The 9,973-nt window shown below is 45.6% G+C and overlaps 1 protein-coding gene across 1 annotated transcript in view; it reads left to right on the top strand.

Annotated features, from left to right (window-relative positions):
• Window positions 1–25: 25 nt before the first annotated feature.
• Window positions 26–9,973, top strand: part of XRN2 (5'-3' exoribonuclease 2) — a 100,025-nt gene continuing 90,077 nt past the window's right edge. Inside the window, exon 1 of the mRNA XM_074989293.1 lies at window positions 26–264. Within this exon, the coding sequence (XP_074845394.1) occupies window positions 190–264 (75 nt within the window). The 5' untranslated portion in view covers window positions 26–189. The remainder of the gene's footprint in view (window positions 265–9,973) is intronic.

Here is a 9,973-nt window from a genome sequence, read left to right as displayed (position 1 = left end):
TGCGCAGGCCCGAATATGGCCGCCCGGTCTCACGTGACCTACCCTGCTCGCCGCCGCTTTCTTCTCCCCGCCTCTTAGTACTTCTTTTCCCGTCGTTCCCCGCGCCGGCTCTTGCCCCCGGAAGTCCGGGTGCTGCCGCGGCCTGGTTTCCAGCTCCGAGAGGCCGCTTCTGCCTCCCCACGCGGGGCCATGGGAGTCCCGGCCTTCTTCCGCTGGCTCAGCCGCAAGTACCCCTCCATCATCGTCCACAGCGTGGAGGAGAAGGTGAGGCGGGCGCCGCCCTTTGCCGCGGCTCCTCCCCCTTCGAGCGCCTCCCGCTCCCCCCAGGCCTCGGCCCCCGCCTTCATTTCTTCTCTTGGGTTCTGTCCCCCCGCACCCCCCGGGGATCGGTGCCCATTTGCACCCCCTGCTTCTGATCTGATCTTCCCTTTCCCCAGACCGGGGGATGGGCTCCCATCTCCCCCAGCCCCTGTCCCCTCACCGCCCCCAGTCCTGGAGATCGGCTTCCATCTTTTCCAGCCCTTGTTCCCCGCCCCCCGACCCCAGTCTTGGGGATTAGTTCCCATCTACTCCAGTTCCTGTCCATCATCCCCTCTCTCCCGGTCCTGGGGATTGGCTCCCATCTACCCCAGCCCCTGCCCCTCCCAGTCCTGGGGTCGGCTCCTATCTATCGTCCCTTCCAATCCTGGTTCTGCGTCCTGCCCCACCATTCCCCACTGTCCTGGGGATGGGTGCTCACCCAGCCTCTACCTCCTCTCCAGTCCCAGAACTCAGCCCCTAGCAACCTTCTTGAATGCATTCCCTCAACCCGTAAACCATCACCACATCCCCAAGTCCAGATTTGTACTTGTTCCACTTGAACTCTGGTAATTGCACCTGGGTGTGACTACAGCCATTCCAACTCCTTAGTGCAGCTGGGAACCCCCTCTCACTCTGGGCTTGGAGCTCTGGTCTTGAACTTCAGCTGTACCTGGGGTGAGCCTCCTATAGCCAGGCTGAGGGAGCGCATACAGCTAGTAACCAACCAGCAAGTCTTGGGAGCCACAGCATCTTTCTGGACGGAGACTGGGGCTTCCTTGACTTTATTGCAGTGTGTTGTGGTCCCACTCAGTCATCAGGCTGGTCCTTCACCTAGTATGCTAGGCACTCTACAGGCATGCAAAAAAGACCCCTCTTCTCACTTGTAAACACACCCAAAGGACTGAAAAGATCATTCATACTCTGCAGACTTGTGGCCTTTTGTGTCTTGGTCAGTTGTCTTTTGATGTATTTTGGTCAATTGGTTTATATCTAGTAAATGCTACTGTGCTTTATTTACTGCTAATATTACAGCTACAGGGAAGTAATAAATAGGAAGGCAGAAGCTGAATAATGGTGCCCTGCCACTGTCCAGCATCTGTCTGTTCACTTTCAGCTTCAGTTTAAAGAACTTTCTTGTCACGTGGCCACTGTTTCTTGGTGTTCTGAAAACTGGACCTTTTATGTGCTGTTTCTCATTATATTTTTTGCAACACTCAACTGAACTGAACTTTTTTTTGCTCCTAAGCTACAGTCAGTATCAAGTAAATGTTCCCTTCTTGTGTTCCCTTTCCTGCACTCTCTGGGGATTGTTCATTGTGCTAGCACAGAAGCTAGCATTACTTATTTGTTATAAGTGCTTTTAGCTCTGTTTATGCCATCGTCTTTTATTGGTGCTGTGGATAATGACAATTCAACTTTAGCTACCAGGAAATCATTATTGCTTTATGACTGACTGGATGAATTGATAGCCAAAAGTGAATCCGAAGGTCTTTAGCACATCTGGTCATTAATTGCTGTGAAATGCCTGACCTGGAGGTCACTGTTGCTGCTATTAAACTTTAGAAAAATGTAAAGAATAAATTCTGTTGATAAGTTGAATTGCCTGATATTTTGGAGATGGTGTTCTGTTTACAGTGCTGATTTCTTCTGGGCTGTTAGGCTTGCACAATAACCAAAAGAAATAGTCCATATGATTTATAATTGTTAGCAAACTGCAAAGATCACAAAAGTAGGATCTTTTTTAAGCATTTGTATAAAACCAGTAACAGAACACTTCTTAGCTGCAGAGTTTTAGGTTTTAAAGTAACAAACTGACATGTAGTTTTACAATACTGGTCGTACACAAATGGTAGTGCTTTGTTATAACTGATTCCAAATAAGCTTGTATAGACTGATAGTTTAAGGGTTGAAAATGGTATAATGGGAAATGTTTGGGAAGAATGATTGGATATGTATTTTGTTCACTTAATTTTTTTCTCCTGTATCATCCTTGAAGCACTTAATCTCTCTCCATTTCCTTTGGTTTGTTCATAATTTTTTGGTTGTGAGAGATGTAATTGTTCTGTAACCTCTTGGAAGATTGACAGGTGTTTTATGCACTCCTACATGTCAGTTTTACTCTTCTAATGTTTAAATGGAAGATTCAGTAGCTTGATGATGAATATTTTGCCCAACGATTTTTTTCTGTCAATGGCAGGGTAGGCAGTATTAATGTTCCTCTACTCAGTTGCTTGAGTTGACCACATGTACTTGTTTTTTACGTTGCGGGGGGTAGGGGGAAGTGCAAAAATTTTTGCAGAGGAGTCATTCCAAGAATTTTGTAAGTGATCGTGTGCCTCATGCTTCAGTGTTACTGGAGGAGATGCAGGGGTTGGGGTGGAGGTTGGTGAAGGCGGATGTGACCTGGGACAGAGAATTTGTATGCAGGAGAGAGTTCAGGGTCTGGGAAAGGTTTGGGTACAGGAGAGACTCTGATATGGGGGAGAGATATAAGAGGGGGTGCAGAATCTTGAAAGGAGTTGTGACCAGAGGTAGGCATGCAGGAGGATGCAAAGGGCTTGTGTGGTGACCTGGGGCAGGAGAGTGGTGATCTGGGTCACAGAGTTGGGGTGCAGAAGGGTATGGGGTGCTAGATGTGGGCTGTGAGACACACTTACTGAAGTGGCTCCTGGTCAGCAGCTCAGCAGGACTCATGGGCCAGCTCCCTGCCTGCCACAGCCTCAGGCCACTCATGGCAGGTGGAGCCAGGTGCCTCTCTGGGCTGCACGCCTCAGGGACAAACCAGGCAGCTCTCATTGACTGGTGTCAGGCAAGTGGGGGTTGTGAGGATTGTGCTGGGGCCAGGGACACCATGCAAAGTGTCCCTTGCACCACTGCAAGGCGGGGGGTGGCACAGAGAGACACCTGCCCCCAGCAGCTGGCCACTTTGAGTGGCCTGGGGCTGTAGCTGGCTGGGAGCCAGACCAAGGGTTATGGCAGGCCAGTTCCCAAAGGCTTGGTGCCTGAATTTTCCCCACCCTTGTTGTAGATGAAGGGCCAGAAACTGTAGCTATTCTTGCTTCAGTATCAGAACTTGAGCAACGCGTCTCCTTTCCCTTTTCTTGGATTGGAACAGGAGCCACTTTCAGGTTCCTAATATGTAATTGGTGGTTTTCACTATTCTTGTCAAATGAACTTCACAAAGATAATGACAAGTATCAGAGGGGTAGCCGTGTTAGTCTGGATCTGTAGCAGCAATGAAGGGTCCTGTGGCACCTTATAGACTAACAGAAAAGTTTAGAGCATGAGCTTTCGTGAGTTAACTCACTTCTTCAGATGCACAGTATAATGCATTCAGATGCAAAGATAATGACAGTAAATGCATATTGAAGATGACATCTCTAAGTAGTGTCTCGTTAAATAGCACTTGTCTAAGAGAATTTTATTAAAGGAAGGCAATTCACAAGCAAAAAAAAAACCCTTTAATGTTAAGATTGCTTTCATAAATAAACGAAATGATAAATGAGAAAACACTCTCAAGGATTAAAAAGGAGTACAAAAGTCAAGCACTCAAATTAGGAAATGCCAAAGTGAATGTTTCTTGCACAACTTTAATTTGGTCCCTTGTGCATACACATTATGGTAGTCTTACAAGATCTCTCTTGCGCTCATTTTTAAACCAAACAGGGCCCTGAGTTCATTGAGTGAGTAGGGTGGGAAAGGAGGAGTCTGTTTTCCAGAGGCTTTCTGCCTTTTTTTATTGCAGAAGTTGAAAATTTGGGGCGAATGAGGCAAGGATTGCAGGAAGGAGGCGATAGTCCCTGTGGTTTAGTGCAGTTGAACGCTGCGCTACAGACTAGGATTCTGTCCCTGGCCCTATCACAGAGTTCCTGAGTGGTGCTGCATAAGTCACACTCAGACTTTTCACAGGAAGTCACTTCTGCATTTAATGAGACTGTTCTAATTCATACACACGCCTCGAATTAAGGTTGCATGGGTAATGTTCATTCTGCCATTTCCTAATGTGACAGTACTTGATTTTGCTATCTTTTTAATCCTTAATCCTATATTTCCTGATTGTGTATGGCTTTTAGCATACTAATGAGAGCAGACTTTGTGTATAAATCATTAAAGCTATTTTCCTTTGCTCAAATATCTGTGTAAGAGTAAAATAAAATGGGAAATCATAGAAACGACAATGTTCGTATTCAGGTATAAAATTGGACAGCTCTCTGATGAGTTTATAATTGCGAGGGGGTGAATGTGTGGGACCACACTTCAGTTTTTTGAAGTCATTGCTTGGGAGAACCTAGCATTGTAGGGTAAGAAGGGACCGTGAGAGGTCATCTAGTCTAGTCCCTGACACACATTAGGAATGAGTAGTTTCTAGGTGGGGGTGGGCAATAATTTTGATGCTGAGGGGAGTGCCAAGAATTTGTAAGTGGTCCAGGCTGCAGTCTTTTGTGTTAATGGAGTTTGGGGGCAGAGGGGAGCTTAGGGGTGGGGATTGAGTGCCTGAGAGGGCACAGGTTCTGAGAGGGAGTAGGGGTGCAGGAGAAAATCCTGTCCGGAGGCAGAATGTTTGGCTGGTGACTCAGGGCATGGAGTTGAGGGGTAGGGCAGAGGGAGGAGGAGGGGTGCCTGGTGCAGGCTCGCTCCCAGCCAGCAGCCCAGGGAGACCTTCACTCAGTCTCTGAGCCTGCAGCACCCTTGTACGCCACTCAGAGTGGCTGGCTGCTGGGACCATGTGCATCTTTTACCGCATGCCCCTTGTCCGCTGGGAGGAGAGGACTTTGCAAGCTGCACACACCTGCAAGCATGGCCCCGGTAGCTCCCATTCGCCATTTTCTGACCAATGGGAGCTGTAAGATTGTGCTAGGCAAGGGAGCAGCATGCAAGACCCCCCTCACGTAGGGTGTGCGGCAGAGATGTACGCATGGCTCTAGCAAGCAGCTGCTTTGAGTGAAGTGCTGCAGTGTGGCAGGCAGGGAGCCTGCCTGAAGGTCCCAGTGGGTCCTGGGACATTGGTGGCCCAAAGAATTGTGGTGGGCAGGTTCGGAAGGTTTGGCAGGCTGGATCTTGCCAACCCCTGACCTCGACAAGCTCTGTGCAGTCTATTCTAGTGTTTTTCCTAATGTCCACCCTAAACTGCCTTGGCTGCAATTTAAGCCCGTTGCTGCTTGTCCTATCCTGAGAGGTAGAGTTAACAATTTTGTCTCCCTCTTTCTCGTAGCAACCATACATGTACTTGAAAACTATTGTCGTGTCTCCTCTTAGTCTTCTCTTTTCCAAACTCAACAAACCCCTTTTTTCCCCAGTTTTCCTTATAGGTCATCATTTTGAGACTTAGTTATTTTTGTTGCTCTTCACAGGGTTTTCTCCAATTTTTCCACATTTCGTGAAATGTGGGTACCCAGAACTGGAGACTGTATTCCAGTTGTGTCTGAATTAGAAGGGAGCATAACAGAAGAATTATTTTTTGTGTCTTTCAGGGATGTTTTAGCAGGAGTGTTGTAAGAAGTGTATTTTTCTTTGTCAGCATTGTTACTCCCACTGTCTCCTCTAGCATTAAGACCTCCCAATCCCTTTTTGCAGTACTCCTTCATAGGTTGTCATTTCCCGTTTTCTGTTTGTGCAATTGATTTGAGCCTTCGTGAGTTGAGTATTTGCATTTGTCCTTACTGAATTTCTTCCTGTTCCTTCAGATCATTTTTGAATTTTAAACTTCTTATGGACACATTAAATGTGCCATAAACTAGAACTCAGATCCTTATTCAATTTAAGAACATGATGACTTACTCTATGAATAAATCCTGTTTTCCATGGGACGCTATATAGAATGAAGTATATGTATTGTGATTGTTGGTGTCTAAATCCAGCCATAAGCTTGAAATTTCAGTTGGATCTTGTGGAAGCATCTCTCTTTTTGGACTATTTAGTAGTAGATTTTTCTTTAAAAAGAAAGAGGAAAAACTTGTTAATCTTAAATGAAGCAGAAAGAATAAAAGGAAGAACTTGAAAATACTACACAATCCTCAGGAGAATGTTAATCAAATTCACATGACCTAATAAAGCGACAGTTGGAGTGTCGTATCTGGGGATCTGTTTTCAATTGTTTCAAAAGAGGTTCTGTGAACAATTTAGTTATATTGTATGAGATGACATTCACAGATACTTCAATCCATTGCAAGACTCTTTCATTGAAAATTTGACGGTGGGGTATTGGTTATATGGGCATTGAAGGGTAAAGTTATAAACCAATCTGCTTTAGAAAATATTTTAAGAGTCCGAATATCAGCAAAATACAGTATTGAAGGTGAAGCAAAATGTCGGTTGAGGGCAATTTTGTGTTCCATATCTTGCAGCTGTAAACCTTCCATGCATGAATCAGTTAGCTGCAGTGAGAGATTTGGAAGAGTAAACGGAACTGGAGAGAAGGCAACTGTCTTGTCCCATTATACAATCAGAATGAATATTATTTGTATTTTGAAGTGAAGCTCTTGGTTGACTAGAAAACTTTTATTACAATAAGTATTTGTTCAAAGTTAGCATAAACCATAAATGTGGCTAACAAACCCTATCAGTGTATCTGATTTTTTTCCTTAATAATCTGTATTCTATAATCTTATTTTATTAGTCTAATAGTCTGAAGTGTACCTTAACTGATCTGGTTTCATAATAAAAGGAAGAATCAGAGACAGAAAACTGGCTTAAAGGCAGATGTTTTATTATCTTGATTATATATCTTTAATACCAGATTTCTTTATTTTTTTAAAAACATTGATTCTTGCTTCAAGAGCAAATATTGGCATAATTATTTATCATCATGAATATGGACTACCTGTGAGGGATGTGAAGCAATATTCTTTTTTGGCCTTTAAAATTGGAGCACAAGTTCTTCTGGACCTGGATGGCGATCTATGATCTTCACCTTTTCTCATTGCAGTTGTTCTCTGCTTTCACTTCGCTACTGGACTCTGGTAATACAGGTTGAACTTCTCTAGTCTGGCAGTCTTTGGTCTGGCAACATCTGTGGTCCAGTATGATTTTAGTTACCTGGGTGTCCACTTGTCATGGGTGTGATCAAGTTTCCCTCAGTCCCATAAAGTTTGTTTACAGCCACCAGTTCTGGCTCTCAGTGTTCGGTGCTGTAATTTACCCCTAAATGTCTTCTAAGAGCCCAGTAAGCAGTGGAAGTGCTGGTAATGTGCTAGACTAGGGGTTGACAACCTGTGGTTCCCAAGTCGCATGTGGCCCTTTAAGGAGTAATTTGTGGCTCTAGATCAGTGGTTCCCAAACTTTTTGGCATCACGCAACCCTTTTGATTTTTGAGAAACCCTCACACTCCCCCCATCTCTTCTTTACAATCATCCAACCACCCTTTATTTTAAATTACAAATTGAATTTTTTGTTAAACACAAAGGCTTGATATAAAAATGTTATTTATGTTTAAATTTAAACATGAATATTTTTTCTTGGCCCCTTGCGGGTGCCTGGTACAACCCCAGATGACAAGATGCCTGAGCTCCATACCAGCTGCTAGAGGTGCCCACACCAGCCACCCAAGCCCTGTGCTGCCAGAGCTGGCTGCCTGAGCCAGCTGAGCCCAAATTGGTAGGGCCAGCCACCCGCCTGCCAGCCACTGGAGTCCCTTACTGCCAGGGCCAGCCACACGCCCCCCGCCAGCTGCCTGAGCTCTGCAAGCTGTGACCAGCTGCCCACCCACCAGCACCTGAGCCCCATGCTGCCAGGGCCAGCCTCCCACCAACCAGCTACCCCAGCTGCCAGCCTGAGCCATGGGGCAGCTGTCTGCCTGCCAGTCCAAGCCCTGCAATGCCAGGGCCAGCTGCCCTAGCTCCATGAGCCCTGCAAGCTGCCCACCCAAGCAATCCTCTGTCCTTCCCCAAAGACAGGTGCCTCCAGCCCCCTATCTAACCCATCCTCATCCTCTGCCAGCTCACACTCACCTTTGCAGGAGGCAGCTAGCTCCACATGGGTCTTTGCCAGCTGCCCGCTTTTTATAGCGGCTGCACCAGGTTGCTCACGTAAAATGGCAGGGGCTGAGATCCAGAAGCAACAGCCGGCTCTTTCTTGGGGTGGGAGGGCTGGGTCACCTTGCACGTCCCCGGAATTTCTTCATGCCCCTGCAGTTTGGGAAACCATGCTCTAGATGCTGCCCTCACTGCCTCCCCTTGCGGCTCCCTGCCCTGTCGCCACTGAAACCATAGAACGGAATCCAGTTGGTTTAGTGGACGGATCCCTCCCGCCGCCCTGCTGGCCATTAAACCAACTGAATTTAGTTCAGTTATTTTTAGCAGTGGCAGGGCAGGGACCCTCAGAGGAGGCAGCAGTGGCAGAGTCTGGAGCTGCAATGACTCCATTTGGGCCCTGGGAGAGAGCGGTCTGGCTCTGGAGGCGGGGATTAGAGGGAGTGGTTTTATGTCCGCCTGCATCTTCCCTGTGCCAGGCAATATTGACCTCTATGGCTTGGCAAATTCTATGGTTTGGCACTGGTCAGGTCCCAAGATAGCTGAACTAGAGAGCTTCAACCTATACAGTTAATGTGAAGTCTTATCCAGAAACATCAAAGATCTGGGAAACTGATTTTATTTAAGTGCGTAATCAGGGATAATTACTTTTTTGCCTTCAGAAAAAATGTGGTAAAGGTTCTTACCGACTACTGAGTGATGCCACATGAGTTTAAGAATCCACAGAATGACCACTAATAACTGCCCTCATTTATTCCTATCAAAACAAAAAAGCAGTCAAGTAGTTCTTTAAAGACTAACAAAATAATTTATTAGGTGAGCTTTCGTGGGACAGACCCACTTCTTCAGACCATAGCCAGACCAGAACAAACTCAATATTTAAGGCATAGGGAACCAAAAACAGTAATCAAAGTTGACAAATCAGAAAAAATTATCAAGGAGAACAAATTTATCAAATAAAATACTTCATGTTTTTATTATCAAGGTGAGCAAATTTATCAAATAAAATTCTCTCTCTCCCCCCATGACAGCTGGGAGTCACCCCATGAAATTAATAGATACCGGGTTAAAGCCAAAAGGGGCTGTTGGCCAGGCTGGACAGGGATACAACATTTGCTCTGAGTGTCCTTAGCCTGTATTTGCCAGAAGTTGTTAGTGGGTGAAATGGGATGATATTTCACTTGACAATTTCCTGTTCTGTTCATTCCCTCAATCACCCTGGCATTGTCCGCTATCGGAAGGCAGGATAACTGGGCAAGATGGATCACTGGTCTGGCCTAGTATGTCTGTTCTCTAAATATTTAATATTGGAAAAATAAAGTGCCCACCTTTGGCTAAATTTTAGGCAAACGATGGACTGGCTCATTTTAAAGACTAAAACGGGACGAACACTGTAAAACCTACTATTGATTATAACCCAAGACAGGCCCCTTCAGCAATCAAGCCACATACAGTCATGCTGGCCATACAACATTGTCTTTGGCAACATCATTCTTGCTCTTGTGGGGCGGGGGGGGGGAGAGAGGAAGAATAAAAATATGTTGAAAAACAATGTTTTAACCCTGGCTAAAACTTGGTTATGTTATCTAATCATAGTGGGAGCGTGTTATTTCTTTTCTGTGTGGACATACAGCTTTACATGTTTGCCTAGAGGACCATTTTAAACAAATTCTGTATTGTAATGTAGATGTGGTCTATTTGTAATG

Source organism: Carettochelys insculpta, chromosome 3 (genome assembly GCF_033958435.1).
Source record: "Carettochelys insculpta isolate YL-2023 chromosome 3, ASM3395843v1, whole genome shotgun sequence".
NCBI classification, from domain to species: Eukaryota; Metazoa; Chordata; order Testudines; family Carettochelyidae; genus Carettochelys; species Carettochelys insculpta.
Note: the sequence above shows the minus strand (reverse complement) of the source record. Positions and strands in the feature narration are given on the sequence as shown.